General features: G+C 42.6%; 1 protein-coding gene across 1 annotated transcript in view; it reads left to right on the top strand.

Moving 5' to 3' along the window:
* Positions 1-4,330: 4,330 nt before the first annotated feature.
* usp3 (ubiquitin specific peptidase 3) overlaps positions 4,331-18,067 on the top strand; it is a 32,788-nt gene continuing 19,051 nt past the window's right edge. The window contains exons 1-5 of the mRNA XM_020492168.2: positions 4,331-4,709; positions 7,812-7,872; positions 8,068-8,211; positions 8,664-8,747; positions 16,982-17,063. Of these exons, the coding sequence (XP_020347757.1) occupies positions 4,619-4,709; positions 7,812-7,872; positions 8,068-8,211; positions 8,664-8,747; positions 16,982-17,063 (462 nt within the window). The 5' untranslated portion in view covers positions 4,331-4,618. The remainder of the gene's footprint in view (positions 4,710-7,811; positions 7,873-8,067; positions 8,212-8,663; positions 8,748-16,981; positions 17,064-18,067) is intronic.

Genomic DNA, 18,067 nt, shown 5'->3' with positions numbered 1-18,067 from the left:
GTTACATGAAATCCAAATAAAAATCTATTTAAATTACAGGTTGTAATGCAACAAAATAGGAAAAACGCCAAGTGGGATGAATACTTTTGCAAGGCACTGTACATTTATGTATTTATAGATGTGTGCATCTTTGAATTCGCTGTTGAATGGCCTGCTCCTTATCCATTTTTGGAACACCAGCCCACCGTCCCAAAGTGATGGGCTCGCTCTTTGGGCAGTCAGGAGAGTCTGCTGGGATGGTCCTAGAGACAGATATAAGTTACACAAATCATAGTTTTATTTATTATTTTATTTATTTAACCAGGTAGGTTAGTTGAGAACAAGTTCTCATTTACAACTGCGACCTGGCCAAGATAAAGCACAGTGTAACGGTTCTCTTTAGTTGAAGGAGAGTCGGACCAAAATGCGGCGTGTAGATTGCGATCCATGTTTAATAAACAAACGTAAAACACGAATCAATACAAACACTACAAAACAAAGAACGTAACGAAAACCGAAACAGTCCTATCTGGTGCAAACACAGAGACAGGAACAATCACCCACCAATACACAGTGAAACCCAGGCTACCTAAATATGGTTCCCAATCAGAGACAATGACTAACACCTGCCTCTGATTGAGAACCATATCAGGCCAGACATAGAAATAGACAAACTAGACATGAAACATAGAATGCCCACTCAGCTCACACCTTGACCAACCAAAACATAGAAATATACAAAGCAAACTATGGTCAGGGTGTGACACAAAGCAGTTAGACACAAACAACAACACAGAGTTACACATGGAGTTAAACAAACATAGTCAATAATACAGTAAAAAAAAATATATATATATATAAAAAATTAAAAATAAATACTATAAAATATATGACATTACCTCTGACATTACCTCCCGACAGCCACCAGGTCACAGGTCATACTCATGCCAGATATCAGCAGGTGAGTCCCTCAAGGTCACCCTCACACTTGGATGCCTGTCAGTGGCCAGGGTTTGAATACTGCATCCATGGGCCTGTTAGTAATAGTGATTTTATTATTATTATTATTATCCTAAAGGTACCTACATCCTCTTCAAGGGTAAAACTAACTCTCACGACGGTCTTTGAGATAATGCTAAATGTCTCAAACATTAAGTTATTTTTTTCTCCAGAATCTAGAGATATTCCATATTTTAGAGCTCACTATAAGGACAATAATGAAACGAAGACATTTTCTGTATCATGTACACTTCACAGATCATAGGGTCTTACAAGAGGCATGTATAGGTCTGAAAATGCAACTAATTTGTGAAACTTTTCATACAAACGTAAAAACATACCAAATACACACTTACAACCCTTTGGCTAGGTAACAAAATATAGGTTAGGCTATAGCTTACCTCAATGTGTTGCAGACATCTCTCTAATCCCTCTGTCTCCAAACAGTAACTATTCCTCACATCGCCTGCACAGTCTCCTGGGGGAGGATCAGGTGGGAAGCAGAGTCCAGGATGGTGTAAGAGCCAAAGGAAGAACGGTCTCCTGGGGGAAGCAGAGTCCAGGATGGTGTAAGAGCCAAAGGAAGAACAGTCTCCTGGGGGAAGCAGAGTCCAGGATGGTGTAAGAGCCAAAGGAAGAACAGTCTCCTGGGGGAAGCAGAGTCCAGGATGGTGTAAGAGCCAAAGGAAGAACGGTCTCCTGGGGGAAGCAGAGTCCAGGATGGTGTAAGAGCCAAAGGAAGAACGGTCTCCTGGGGGAAGCAGAGTCCAGGATGGTGTAAGAGCCAAAGGAAGAACAGTCTCCTGGGGGAAGCAGAGTCCAGGATGGTGTAAGAGCCAAAGGAAGAACAGTCTCCTGGGGGAAGCAGAGTCCAGGATGGTGTAAGAGCCAAAGGAAGAACGGTCTCCTGGGGGAAGCAGAGTCCAGGATGGTGTAAGAGCCAAAGGAAGAACAGTCTCCTGGGGGAAGCAGAGTCCAGGATGGTGTAAGAGCCAAAGGAAGATCTGTCTCCTGGGGGAAGCAGAGTCCAGGATGGTGTAAGAGCCAAAGGAAGAACAGTCTCCTGGGGGAAGCAGAGTCCAGGATGGTGTAAGAGCCAAAGGAAGAACGGTCTCCTGGGGGAAGCAGAGTCCAGGATGGTGTAAGAGCCAAAGGAAGAACGGTATCCTGGGGGAAGCAGAGTCCAGGATGGTGTAAGAGCCAAAGGAAGAACGGTCTCCTGGGGGAAGCAGAGTCCAGGATGGTGTAAGAGCCAACGGAGGCACAACGGCCAGGTGAATCACACCGTGCGTCTCCAGATACGATTAGTGGACTGTCACCAACTGTATCCAGAATGGCCTCCGTGTGCTGGGTCAACATGTAGTTAACATGCTGTTGGCTTGTGAACCGTCACAGAGACATGGACACCAGACTGAGGAGGTGACATGTTTCCACAAATATGGAGCGGGAGCCGACAGTAAAGAAGGCTGCTGATGGCACCAACAGATTCCCTGCAAACAACTTTCCCACTCTGGTCTGGGGATCCCACTTCCTCCTGTGGCCCACAACACACGGTCTCCATGGTGATGGCAAAACCATGTATTTTCAGGGATGAACTGATGACACCTGCTCGACATCCTGGCTCATTGCAGACATTGACATTGAACTCCTTAAGCTTTCTATCAGACTATGTATTGTGGATCTTGCATCTTCAAAAGTATGTCTTGGCTTCTGAGCTCTCAGGTTCATACAGAGAGTTATGGTCTTCACTAATCTCCATCAGCTCCATCTGTGGTGTAGTTCTGGTCTTCACTGATCTCTCTCTCTCCATCGGCTCCATCTGTGGTGTAGTTCTGGTCTTCACTGATCTCTCCCTCTCCATCGGCTCCATCTGTGGTGTAGTTCTGGTCTTCACTGATCTCCATCAGCTCCATCTGTGGTGTAGTTCTGGTCTTCACTGATCTCCATCAGTTCCAGCTGTGGTGTAGTTCTGGTCTTCACTGATCTCCACCGGCTCCATCTGTGGTGTAGTTCTGGTCTTCACTGATCTCCACCGGCTCCATCTGTGGTGTAGTTCTGGTCTTCACTGATCTCCATCAGCTCCATCTGTGGTGTAGTTCTGGTCTTCACTGATCTCTCTCTCTCCATCGTCTCCATCTGTGGTGCAGTTCTGGTCTTCACTGATCTCTCTCTCTCTCCATCGGCTCCATCTGTGGTGTAGTTCCGGTCTTCACTGATCTCCATCAGCTCCATCTGTGGTGTAGTTCTGTTCTTCACTGATCTCCATCAGTTCCAGCTGTGGTGTAGTTCTGGTCTTCACTGATCTCCATCGGCTCCATCTGTGGTGTAGTTCTGGTCTTCACTGATCTCCAGCGGCTCCATCTGTGGTGTAGTTCTGGTCTTCACTGATCTCCATCAGCTCCATCTGTGGTGTAGTTCTGGTCTTCACTGATCTCCATCGGCTCCATCTGTGGTGTAGCTCTGGTCTTCACTGATCTCCATCAGCTCCATCTGTGGTGTAGTTCTGGTCTTCACTGATCTCCGTGAGCGCTATCTAGCTGGGCCTTGAGCTCTACCGCAGCACAGGAACACTCTGGCACCAAGGGGTCAGTTTGGCATGCTATACTAACCGTTCTTTCCTGTTGGTAGAAAACAATTAAGTCATCTATTAGGCTATAGTATATTGGCCATATACCACACCTCCTCAGGCCTTATTGCTAAAGTATATTTCCTTGTTTATCAAATTGATCAAGCACAAATATAACATTTTTTTCAAACCACTTAGGGAAGAACAAATAACTGCTTTTAACCTCAATATCTTTGTTGTTCCACAGAAGTGCCTTGTGTGGGGAGAAGTTGTGGCCATAACATAGTTTCCAGGCTAAAAGGGCTTGTTCATGAAATTTGGACAGTTTGATGGGTAATTTTGCTAGAGAATAGTTGCACTTCCACACAATTGTAAGACCACCCAGTTTTAGAATGAAGTACCATAAAGATTCAGAGTTAAACAACTTTTATCCAGTTTACTTTAAAGGTATTGTTGATATCAATGAAATCTAGTACTTCAAGCCCACCATCAGCTCTTTGGTTTGATATTACAGGCTTCTCAAGTTTGTGTTGTTTATTTTCCCATATAAAGTCTAGAAAAGTTTTTTTGATATCCTTGCTGGTTTGATCAGCTACAAATAAGAATTGAGCAGGGTAAAACAAAACGTGACAATAAACCCTTCCAATAATAGGGAGGTCACGCTGGAGCCAATTAAAACACGGATTTAGTTTTTAACCTCTGAGAGAAAGCGGGATGTTGACGGATAACATGGTTAACCAATCACTAACAACTCGAGTTGTTTTCGCCCTACGTCACTTCCTTTAAATTCTCTTAAATGTTTTTGGAGCGTTTGACTCGTTTACACTTTCTTTTTTTTGTGGATGTGATAGGTTTTGTTTTGATCGTGGCTCCCATCGAAATGGTGTCAAATGAAGATAAATTAATACATCTATTTATAATATGGTCTGTTGCTACGTTAGCTCGCTAATTAAGCAACAATTTAATCACGACACAACAGCTAATTAGCTATCTTTTGCCAAAGCTGCTACGTAGCTAGCGCAACAACACTGCTGAAACTCGGGAGACGTTAGCTAGCTACCCTAATCTAGTTTGATGGAGTGCCCTCATTTGAACTCCAATGTTTGCATTACCATAGATTCCTCAAGCTTCCCCCATGGTTCCCCATCCTCCTGGTGTTGCAGCGGTGAGTTAGTATACATTTCATTCTGGTAGCTAACGTTAACAACCACATTTAGTTAGCTAACTAGCCCACCTGATAGCTACTTGTCTTGACTAGGACTTGTTTTTCTACAGTTTCCCCTGGCTGTCTCTTGATTTGTGAAGTTATTTGCCCCGCACACATTTTTTACACATTTTGCACCAACGCTATGCGGTGCGCCTTCATTGATTTAATAATATTCAGATATTTCTATAATGAAACCAACTTGATGGTGACTCATCTATTTTCATGGCTTGTGAATGTGCTGCCCCATTCATTGACGCCTATTCACGATAGTATCTCCTGACCGGGGGAGTTGCGTTAAGACCCCCGACACTAGTCTAAACATTAACACTCATCGCTTAACGGTAGTATCACATAGAGAATAATGAGGCAGATATTTCATCGGATGTATAAATGTGAAGCATCCGCTTCACACAAATATGGCAGTGGGAGAAGATGGAACTAGATGGAGTTTGGCTGACATTTTGGACATTTTATCATCGCTGAAACGTTTGATCTCAATACAGTTTTAATTTCCCAAAACTAAAATATAATTATGAACAGAGTGGACTAAGTTTTGTAGACTTTACCCTTTGCGAAAGTTTAAAATTGCGTTGTTTAGGAGTGGAAAGACGAATTTAGTTATTGCATACTCGGCACTTCAGAGAAGGCGTTCCCTAACGGAAATATGCAGATATATTCTAGAACTCGCCAATAGGATCTCGCTATCTCATGCTTAACTCTGCCCACTCCCTTTCTTGTTTTTCCCTCTGACTCATTTGCTCCCATTGGAAACGACAGGCTGTGCTCTGTCTTGGTTTAGTTACACACATCTTTGATAGTATCTTCTGACCGGTCGAGTTGTCTTTAAGAGCCCGGACGCTTGTTTAAACATCAACACGCAAAGCGTTTCCAAAAACGTATTAAAAAAAAAACAACTACTCGCATTGTTAGGGGTTGGTGTTTCCACACGGACATATCGCCATGTTTTTATTTATTGCAACAATAACAATATTACACATCAATACAGGGACATTCCTGTGACTACAATGACACAAATGAAATAATAGAACACCAGGACATCATTAATATGTGACAAGGCAATGAGACATTAACAGACATTGAGACATGACTTCTAATCATTTTTCCAACTTTTTAAGTTTCACAAGTTTGAGGGATTTATAAAATTCTATCAGTTCAATGAAGAAGAAAGAAAACCCTACAAAATAAGGACATTTTCCACCCCATTTAAATTTGTGAATAATGATGTTTAAAAAAATAGTTATGATCGGAATTACAAGGATAAGCGTAATGCCATTTAACATCATCAAAGGTAAACAGGTAATTCTGGAGATTTTATACACAACCGTTCATGAATTTCAATCCATAGTTTACTAGAATGGTGGCATGAAAAAAATATATGCTCCTTAGATTCTGAATCAGGAACAGAAGAAACAAGGCATTTGGTCAAAATGGAATCTTTTGTGCAAGAAATCATTTCCAGGATAGATGTAAGAAAATATTGTAAAATTAGTTTAACTTTTGGAATAACTGGTCAAGTAAGGCAAAGGGTAGTCGCATTTGACCATAACATGGGTTGGTCCCTTCCATAGCATTATATAATTATAATCACCAAAAATTACTCAACTGCCAATCATATCTACTTATTGTTGCATTTTTTTTATCCAAAAAGTTTAGTCATTAATTTGTAAAGTTGGAAAAGAGAGAACAACCTCATAACAAAGTGTTATAAGTCCAAGTAAAGGAAGTGGAATTGCTTTGCAAACCTTTCATATATTCTCTCTGAGTATTAACCTGAAATGTACCAATGAACTCGTCAAATGGTAAGAACTCCCCAGTGTTGTATACCAAATACAAAATGAATACTCTTGTCAAACCAAAGGCCTTTGAAAATGGATTTCCTATTAATTTTAAAACTATATAATTCCAAATCAATGTTTTGTGGGGGGAAAAATAGTGCTTGATTATAATTTTCCAGAAAAATAACATTTGCTGGTGTAACTTACACAATTTGACATTTAATTTGCTAGGGTCAAAATCCCATTTCATTAGGAATTTAAGTCCAAGTTTATTAAACAGTTAGGGATATGATACCACAGAGTTAGGATTAGACAGACATTTCACCCATTTAATTCTAAAAGCTCCCACTAACGACTCAAAGTCAATAGCCTGTTAACCTCCACGATCATCATAGTCTTTCACTAATTGTGATTTCCGAATATAATATGTTTAATTCCTCCAAACAAATCTAAATGCAACAGAATTGACTTTATTTTTTTAGGTTATTAGAAGAAAAAGTGCCTGACTTGGGTAAATGATTCTAGATAAACCATCTGTCTTGGACAAAAGAATTACAACCCAAACCATCAAAATATTTTTTTTTTTAAAGACAACAAAAAAAAAACGTAATTTTAACTGAGTTCGTCGTCAAACTCAAATTATGGCTTGAATTCACTTTAAAGTTCAGGAGCTCAGTTTAATGTGACCACTCACTCCGCCATCTTGTCCCCAACCACATCTCCACGTTACATTGCTTATTTACTGAGACAGTCGGGAAAAGTGGCCACCTGCTCTAATTAGCGATCTATCATGCTCCGAAAACCTGTGTGAGCCTAACTGGTGGGGAGGAAGCGTATTTCATGAACTGGAGGCACACAGCTTGTAAAATAATCAGGATATCATTCTGCCAGGTAGGCATAGGCTACTTTGTAGCTAGTTAACATTTACACTGAACAAAATATAAACGCAACAAGCAGCAATTTCATAGATAGTTCATACAAGGAAGTCAAATCAATTGAAATATATTTATATATATAAAATAAAAAAAAGTAGCCTATGCCTACCTGGCAGAATGATATCCTGATTATTTTACAAGCTGTGTGTGCCTCTCGCCACTACTTTAATACGCATCGTGGGGAAAAATAAGTGGGGATAACACTGGTTCATACGGAGCCAAATGTGGGCCAATGTAACCTCTGAAAACCCTACATACGGCGAAGAAGGGTTTGAGAGCTATGAGTGTCCTTAAGTTACATAGCGTCTAACGTCTCTTCTTCTCTCTAGTTTGCAGGTCAAACAAAAGTCCCTGGGTATGTCTTACCTGTCTCAATGTGCATTGTGGGAGGTTAGTATTGACATACAATCATTGTAGCGACTTGCAGTAGATAGTTGGTCATCTATTTCAACAGGCCCCATTCCAGCTTTTAGATGCGTATGAAGGTCCATGTGACTATTGCGAAAGTGATATTACCTTAACCGATGTAAACCTGTAGTTGAGTGCATGTGTTGTGTTTAATGCAGTCAACCTTTCTCTCTCCAGGTATGTGAATGCTCATGCTAAGCAGCACTATGAGGACAGCCAGAGTCAGGTGACTGGAGGTGCTGGTCAGAAGAGATGTGAGGAGCAGGAGAAGAACGCTCAGCACCTGGTCTGCATGGACTGCAGCAGCTACAGTCTCTTCTGGTGAGTGGGTCACCTGGTCTGTAGCAGCTACAGTCTCTTCTGGTGAGTGGGCCACCTGGTCTGCAGCAGCTACAGTCTCTTCTGGTGAGTGGGCCACTTAGCTTGATAGCTGTGTTTGCTAGACTAGTAGAGGCCATTATGCATTGACTTTACCTGAGAAGAACTGTGGCGCAGGATTCAGAAACATCTTGGCCCTTGCGTACTTGTTACGGCATAGTGACTCTACTGCATACAGCCAGTCCTGTCTCTCTGTTGTCACAGGTGTGGCATTGATGTCTCTCTCTCTGTCTCTCTCTCTGTCTCTCTCTCTGTCTCTCTCTCTGTCTCTCTCTCTGTCTCTCTCTCTGTCTCTCTCTCTGTCTCTCTCTCTGTCTCTCTCTCTGTCTCTGTCTCTCTCTCTGTCTCTCTCTCTGTCTCTCTCTCTGTCTCTCTCTCTGTCTCTCTCTCTGTAGTTACAGGTGTGATGACTTTGTAGTGAACGACACCAAGCTAGGACATGTGCAGAAGGTGAGAGAGCATCTACGGAGTCTGGACAAGTGAGTATTCATTAGCAGGATGACCCTACAATGTCTTGTCATTTGCTACTGTTTGCCAACTGGGGTGTTTTCACTAAGAATCAAATGGGAGCAAATTGAACAGAACGTGGAGGGACCTAACTGAATTTGTCCAAGCAAAACCCTAATTTGTATTGCAAAATGGTTTCTGTTGCCAAACATTTTGCTCTAGTGTGCAACTAATGAATATTAGGGCTAATCACATTTAGTCGACTGGTCTTTGGTTTGGTCGATAGGCTGTTTGCTGGTCGACCGAGATTTCTTTTAGTTGAGCAGCCGCCCCAAAAATAAGTGTAAAAATATCATGGTGACCATTTGAGCAGAAACATGCCCATTTGTGGCCTGCTGGAGGTCATTTTGCAGGGCTCTGGCAGTGCTCCTCCTGCTCCTCCTTGCACAAAGGCGGAGGTAGCGGTCCTGCTGCTGGGTTGTTGCCCTCCTACGGCCTCCTCCACGTCTCCTGATGTACTAGCCTGTCTCCTGGTAGCGCTTCCATGCTCTGGACACTACGCTGACAGACGCAGCAAACCTTCTTGCCACAGCTCGCATTGATGTGCCATCCTGGATGAGCTGCACTACCTGAGCCACTTGTGTGGGTTGTAGACTCCGTCTCATGCTACCACTAGAGTGAAAGCACCGCCAGCTTTCAAAAGTGACCAAAACATCAGCCAGGAAGCATTGAAACTGAGAAGTGGTCTGTGGTTATCACCTGCAGAACCACTCCTTTATTGGGGGTGTCTTGCTAATTGCCTATAATTTCCACCTGTTTTCTATTCCATTTGCACAACAGCATGTGCAATTTATTGTCAATCAGTGTTGCTTCCTAAGTGGACAGTTTGATTTCACAGAAGTGTGATTGACTTGGAGTTACATTGTGTTGTAACTCAACCACACTGCACACTGCCCTAACCCATCTGGACAAGAGGAATACCTATGTGAGAATGCTGTTCATCGACTACAGCTCGGCATTCAACACCATAGTACCCTCCAAGCTTGTCATCAAGCTCGAGACCCTGGGTCTCGACCCCGCCCTGTGCAACTGGGTACTGGACTTCCTGACGGGCCGCCCCCAGGTGGTGAGGGTAGGCAACAACATCTCCTCCCCGCTGATCCTCAACACTGGGGCCCCACAAGGGTGCGTTCTGAGCCCTCTCCTGTACTCCCTGTTCACCCACGACTGCGTGGCCACGCACGCCTCCAACTCAATCATCAAGTTTGCGGACGACACAACAGTGGTAGGCTTGATTACCAACAACGACGAGACGGCCTACAGGGAGGAGGTGAGGGCCCTCGGAGTGTGGTGTCAGGAAAATAACCTCACACTCAACGTCAACAAAACTAAGGAGATGATTGTGGACTTCAGGAAACAGCAGAGGGAACACCCCCCTATCCACATCGATGGAACAGTAGTGGAGAGGGTAGCAAGTTTTAAGTTCCTCGGCACACACATCACAAACAAACTGAATTGGTCCACTCACACAGACCGCATCGTGAAGAAGGCGCAGCAGCACCTCTTCAACCTCAGGAGGCTGAAGAAATTTGGCTTGTCACCAAAAGCACTCACAAACTTCTACAGATGCACAATCGAGAGCATCCTGGCGGGCTGTATCACCGCCTGGTATGGCAACTGCACCGCCCTCAACCGTAAGGCTCTCCAGAGGGTAGTGAGGTCTGCACAACGCATCACCGGGGGCAAACTACCTGCCCTCCAGGACACCTACACCACCCGATGCTACAGGAAGGCCATAAAGATCATCAAGGACATCAACCACCCGAGCCACTGCCTGTTCACCCCGCTGTCATCCAGAAGGCGAGGTCAGTACAGGTGCATCAAAGCTGGGACCGAGAGACTGAAAAACAGCTTCTATCTCAAGGCCATCAGACTGTTAAACAGCCACCACTAACATTGAGTGGCTGCTGCCAACACACTGACACTGACTCAACTCCAGCCACTTTAATAATGGGAATTGATGGGAAATGATGTAAATATATCACTAGCCACTTTAAACAATGCTACCTTATATAATGTTACTTACCCTACATTATTCATCTCATATGCATACGTAGATACTGTACTCTATATCATCGACTGCATCCTTATGTAATACATGTATCACTAGCCACTTTAACTATGCCACTTTGTTTACATACTCATCTCATATGTATATACTGTACTCGATATCGTCTACTGTATCTTGCCTATGCTGCTCTGTACCATCACTCATTCATATATCCTTATGTACATATTCTTTATCCCCTTACACTGTGTATAAGACAGTAGTTTTTTTGGAATTGTTAGCTAGATTACTTGTTGGTTATTACTGCATTGTCGGAACTAGAAGCACAAGCATTTCGCTACACTCGCATTAACATCTGCTAACCATGTGTATGTGACCATTAACATCTGCTAACCATGTGTATGTGACCATTAACATCTGCTAACCATGTGTATGTGACCATTAACATCTGCTAACCATGTGTATGTGACCATTAACATCTGCTAACCATGTGTATGTGACCATTAACATCTGCTAACCATGTGTATGTGACCATTAACATCTGCTAACCATGTGTATGTGACCATTAACATCTGCTAACCATGTGTATGTGACCAATAACATCTGCTAACCATGTGTATGTGACCATTAACATCTGCTAACCATGTGTATGTGACCATTAACATCTGCTAACCATGTGTATGTGACCATTAACATCTGCTAACCATGTGTATGTGACCATTAACATCTGCTAGCCGTGTGTATGTGACCATTAACATCTGCTAACCGTGTGTATGTGACCATTAACATCTGCTAACCGTGTGTATGTGACCATTAACATCTGCTAACCGTGTGTATGTGACCATTAACATCTGCTAACCGTGTGTATGTGACCATTAACATCTGCTAACCGTGTGTATGTGACCATTAACATCTGCTAACCGTGTGTATGTGACCATTAACATCTGCTAACCGTGTGTATGTGACCATTAACATCTGCTAACCGTGTGTATGTGACCATTAACATCTGCTAACCGTGTGTATGTGACCATTAACATCTGCTAACCGTGTGTATGTGACCATTAACATCTGCTAACCGTGTGTATGTGACCATTAACATCTGCTAACCGTGTGTATGTGACCATTAACATCTGCTAACCGTGTGTATGTGACCATTAACATCTGCTAACCGTGTGTATGTGACCATTAACATCTGCTAACCGTGTGTATGTGACCATTAACATCTGCTAACCGTGTGTATGTGACCATTAACATCTGCTAACCGTGTGTATGTGACCATTAACATCTGCTAACCGTGTGTATGTGACCATTAACATCTGCTAACCGTGTGTATGTGACCATTAACATCTGCTAACCGTGTGTATGTGACCATTAACATCTGCTAACCGTGTGTATGTGACCATTAACATCTGCTAACCGTGTGTATGTGACCATTAACATCTGCTAACCGTGTGTATGTGACCATTAACATCTGCTAACCGTGTGTATGTGACCATTAACATCTGCTAACCGTGTGTATGTGACCATTAACATCTGCTAACCGTGTGTATGTGACCATTAACATCTGCTAACCGTGTGTATGTGACCATTAACATCTGCTAACCGTGTGTATGTGACCATTAACATCTGCTAACCGTGTGTATGTGACCATTAACATCTGCTAACCGTGTGTATGTGACCATTAACATCTGCTAACCGTGTGTATGTGACCATTAACATCTGCTAACCGTGTGTATGTGACCATTAACATCTGCTAACCGTGTGTATGTGACCATTAACATCTGCTAACCGTGTGTATGTGACCATTAACATCTGCTAACCGTGTGTATGTGACCATTAACATCTGCTAACCGTGTGTATGTGACCATTAACATCTGCTAACCGTGTGTATGTGACCATTAACATCTGCTAACCGTGTGTATGTGACCATTAACATCTGCTAACCGTGTGTATGTGACAAATAAAATTTGATTTGATTTGTGTTCCCTTTATTTTTTGAGCAGTGTATTATGGTTATATTACTTAGGAACAATAGTGCAACACTAATGATATTTTCTAACAAAATGGACCGTCTCCCTAGTTGGATCCCGCGGTCGCTGTCTTCTGTTCTGAAACACAGCAGTACCAGGGATGCTAACTAGTCACGGCGAAATTCACCCTTTTGAATTCAAAATGGGGAAACAATGTGTTTCAGGTAGATCTGACTAAACAGTTTTTTTTGGGGGGGGGTAAAAACCCTTTTTCAATCTCGGCTCATCGCTGCAACTCCCCAACGGGCTCTGGAGAGGTGACGAGTTTGCGATAGGAAAGGTTTGATCAACGTATTTGTTCAAATTAAAAGCCCAGTGAATACTGGCCTTTGTGTAATGATTGAACACTGAAGGTCCCCAAGAACATACTGGCCTCCTCCATCATTCATAAATGAAAGAAGTTTGGAACCACCAAGAATCTTCCAAACTGAGCAATTGGGGGAGAAGGGCCTTGGTCAGGAAGGTGACCAAGAACCCAATGGTAATTGACAGGGCTCCAGAGTTCCTCTGTGGAGATGGGTGTCCTTCTGGAAGGTACTCCCATCTCTGCAGCACTCCACCAATCAGACCTTTATGGTAGAGTGGCCAGATGGAAACCACTCCTCAGTAAAAAGCACATGACAGCCCGCTTGGCGTTTGCCAAAAGGCCCTGAAAGTGACTCTGACCATGAGAAACAACTTTCTTGTCGGATGAAACCAAGATTGATCTCTTTGGCCTGAATGCCAAGTGTCACATCTGGAGGAAACATGGCACCATCCCTATGGTGAAGCATGGTGCTGACAGCATCCCTACGGTTAAGCATGGTGGTGGCAGCATCCCTACGGTGAAGCATGGTGGTGGCACCATCCCTACGGTGAAGCATGGTGGTGGCACCATCCCTACGGTGAAGCATGGTGGTGGCAGTTCATGCAGTGGGGCCTGCAGCAGCAGGGACTGGGAGAGACTAGTCAGGATCGAGGGAAAGATGAACGGAGCAAAGTTCAGTGATCTTTGATGAAAACCTGCTCCAGAGCCCTCGGGACCTCAGACTGCGGTGAAGGTTCACCTTCCTACAGGACAACGTCCCTAAGCACACAGCCAAGACAACGCAGAAGTGGCTTCGGGACAAGTCTTAATGTCCTTGAGTGGCCCAGACTTAAACCCATTCGAGCATCTCTGGAGAGACCTGAAAATCGCTGCAGTGACGCTCCCCATCCAACCTGAGAGATCGAGAGGATCTGCAGAGAAGAAGAGAGGAGAAACTCCCCAACTACAGGTGTGCCAAGCTTGTAGCGTCATACCCAAGAAGACTTGAGTCTGTAATTGCTGCCAAAGGTGCTTCAACAAAGTACTGAGCAAAGGGTCTGAAAACATATGCAAAAATGTAATATTTTGTAATAAATTTACAAATAAATCTGTTTTTGCTTTGTCATAGTGTAGATTGAGGGGTGAAAAACAATCCTTTCTGCATGCACTGCATATGTTATCAAGGTTTGAGATTGTTTTAGTCAAACATCTGTTTGTGCTTCTTGAGGTCAATTTGCTGATTTTAAAAATGATTTTGAAATTATGTTCCAGCCCCTGAACAATCCGCTGAAGAAACTAGTCTCATGGCTGAATCTAGTTGATAATCCCTGATAGAGGGTGTCATTTGGGACAAAGCCCTATTCTACACAGCCTACTTATCATGAATGATATATCTAGTTGATAATCCCTGATAGAGGGTGTCATTTGGGACAAAGCCCTATTCTACACAGCCTACTTATCATGAATGATATATCTAGTTGATAATCCCTGATAGAGGGTGTCATTTGGGACAAAGCCCTATTCTACACAGCCTACTTATCATGAATGATATATCTAGTTGATAATCCCTGATAGAGGGTGTCATTTGGGACAAAGCCCTATTCTACACAGCCTACTTATCATGAATGATATATCTAGTTGATAATCCCTGATAGAGGGTGTCATTTGGGACAAAGCCCTATTCTACACAGCCTACTTATCATTAATGATATATCTAGTTGATAATCCCTGATAGAGGGTGTCATTTGGGACAAAGCCCTATTCTACACAGCCTACTTATCATGAATGATATATCTAGTTGATAATCCCTGATAGAGGGTGTCATTTGGGACAAAGCCCTATTCTACACAGCCTACTTATCATGAATGATATATCTAGTTGATAATCCCTGATAGAGGGTGTCATTTGGGACAAAGCCCTATTCTACACAGCCTACTTATCATGAATGATATATCTAGTTGATAATCCCTGATAGAGGGTGTCATTTGGGACAAAGCCCTATTCTACACAGCCTACTTATCATGAATGATATATCTAGTTGATAATCCCTGATAGAGGGTGTCATTTGGGACAAAGCCCTATTCTACACAGCCTACTTATCATGAATGATATATCTAGTTGATAATCCCTGATAGAGGGTGTCATTTGGGACAAAGCCCTATTCTACACAGCCTATTTATCATGAATGATATATCTAGTTGATAATCCCTGATAGAGGGTGTCATTTGGGACAAAGCCCTATTCTACACAGCCTACTTATCATGAATGATATATCTAGTTGATAATCCCTGATAGAGGGTGTCATTTGGGACAAAGCCCTATTCTACACAGCCTACTTATCATGAATGATATATCTAGTTGATAATCCCTGATAGAGGGTGTCATTTGGGACAAAGCCCTATTCTACACAGCCTACTTATCATGAATGATATATCTAGTTGATAATCCCTGATAGAGGGTGTCATTTGGGACAAAGCCCTATTCTACACAGCCTACTTATCATGAATGATATATCTAGTTGATAATCCCTGATAGAGGGTGTCATTTGGGACAAAGCCCTATTCTACACAGCCTACTTATCATGAATGATATATCTAGTTGATAATCCCTGATAGAGGGTGTCATTTGGGACAAAGCCCTATTCTACACAGCCTACTTATCATGAATGATATATCTAGTTGATAATCCCTGATAGAGGGTGTCATTTGGGACAAAGCCCTATTCTACACAGCCTACTTATCATGAATGATATATCTAGTTGATAATCCCTGATAGAGGGTGTCATTTGGGACAAAGCCCTATTCTACACAGCCTACTTATCATGAATGATATATCTAGTTGATAATCCCTGATAGAGGGTGTCATTTGGGACAAAGCCCTATTCTACACAGCCTACTTATCATGAATGATATATCTAGTTGATAATCCCTGATAGAGGGTGTCATTTGGGACAAAGCCCTATTCTACACAGCCTACTTATCATGAATGATATATCTAGTTGATAATCCCTGATAGAGGGTGTCATTTGGGACAAAGCCCTATTCTACACAGCCTACTTATCATGAATGATATATCTAGTTGATAATCCCTGATAGAGGGTGTCATTTGGGACAAAGCCCTATTCTACACAGCCTACTTATCATGAATGATATATCTAGTTGATAATCCCTGATAGAGGGTGTCATTTGGGACAAAGCCCTATTCTACACAGCCTACTTATCATGAATGATATATCTAGTTGATAATCCCTGATAGAGGGTGTCATTTGGGACAAAGCCCTATTCTACACAGCCTATTTATCATGAATGATATATCTAGTTGATAATCCCTGATAGAGGGTGTCATTTGGGACAAAGCCCTATTCTACACAGCCTACTTATCATTAATGATATATCTAGTTGATAATCCCTGATAGAGGGTGTCATTTGGGACAAAGCCCTATTCTACACAGCCTACTTATCATGAATGATATATCTTTAATGTAATGTCTTCCAGTTCTCCATTGGCTGTTGACAGACAGAGAAGCTCTCGTCTAACTGATATAATTTACATTATGAACTGGGTGGTTCGACCCTGAATGCTGATTGGCTGACAGCCATGGTATATCAGACCGTATACTACGGGTATGACATGTATTTTTTACAGCTCTAATTACATTGGTAACCAGTTTATAATAGCAATAAGGCACCTCGGGGGGGTTTGTGGTGTATGTGGCCAATATACCGCGGCTAAGGGCTGTATTCAGGCACTCCGCGTTGAGTCGTGCTTAACATCAGCCCTTGGCCGCGGTATATTGACCATATACCACACCCCCTCGGGTATTATTGCTTAATTCTAACGTGTTTTTGTCAGTTGAGACTGAAAGTTATTTATCTCCTTCAGCTCTCCGCTGGCTGTTGACAGACGGACAAAGAGGAAACTTCTGGAAAGCAACTCTCCTACCAGTAAACTGTTGAAGGACAATGTGAGTGTTCCACGATTGATTGGTTTTATTTTCCCGATGTAAAAACTAGATGTTTCCTGATCTTATATCTCTCAGATACAGACACTTCAGAACAAACTTCCTTTAGATTGTTTTGTAGGATGTAGTGAAACTGTTATGCAATGTGTTTCTATGGGCTAATAGATAATAATACATATTTATTTTTTGATCCTTCAAGTCGTCTTTAAAATTCTAAATCAAATGGCTAAATTATCCTTGGTTTGTCCTTAAAATAATTCCGTATGTTAGTAAAGTATTGCCCCCTTTATAATTTTCTCTACTTTTGCTTATTTTTGACACTGAATGTTATCCGATCTTCAACCAACACCTAATATTAGATCAAGGGAACCTGAGTGAACAAATAAAACTATTACAGATTTATTTAAATAACAAAGCTATGAAAAGGTCATTGCAGCACCCAATGCCCCTGTGTGGAAAAGGTAATTGCAGCACCCAATGCCCCTGTGTGGAAAAGGTAATTGCAGCACCCAATGCCCCTGTGTGGAAAAGGTAATTGCAGCACCCAATGCCCCTGTGTGGAAAAGGTAATTGCAGCACCCAATGCCCCTGTGTGGAAAAGGTAATTGCAGCACCCAATGCCCCTGTGTGGAAAAGGTAATTGCAGCACCCAATGCCCCTGTGTGGAAAAGGTAATTGCAGCACCCAATGCCCCTGTGTGGAAAAGGTAATTGCAGCACCCAATGCCCCTGTGTGGAAAAGGTAATTGCAGCACCCAATGCCCCTGTGTGGAAAAGGTAATTGCAGCACCCAATGCCCCTGTGTGGAAAAGGTAATTGCAGCACCCAATGCCCCTGTGTGGAAAAAGTAATTGCCCACTTCAATAACTGGTTGTTCCACCTTTAGCTGCAATGACTCCAACCAAACACTTCCTGTAGTTGTTGACCAACCAAACACTTCCGGTAGTTATTGATCAGTCTCATGTCTCTGAAGGAATTGTGGCCAACTCTTCCATGCAAAACTGCTTT

This window comes from Oncorhynchus kisutch, linkage group LG10 (assembly GCF_002021735.2).
Source record: "Oncorhynchus kisutch isolate 150728-3 linkage group LG10, Okis_V2, whole genome shotgun sequence".
Lineage (NCBI taxonomy): Eukaryota > Metazoa > Chordata > Actinopteri > Salmoniformes > Salmonidae > Oncorhynchus > Oncorhynchus kisutch.
This window is presented reverse-complemented; position numbering and strand designations above follow the sequence as displayed.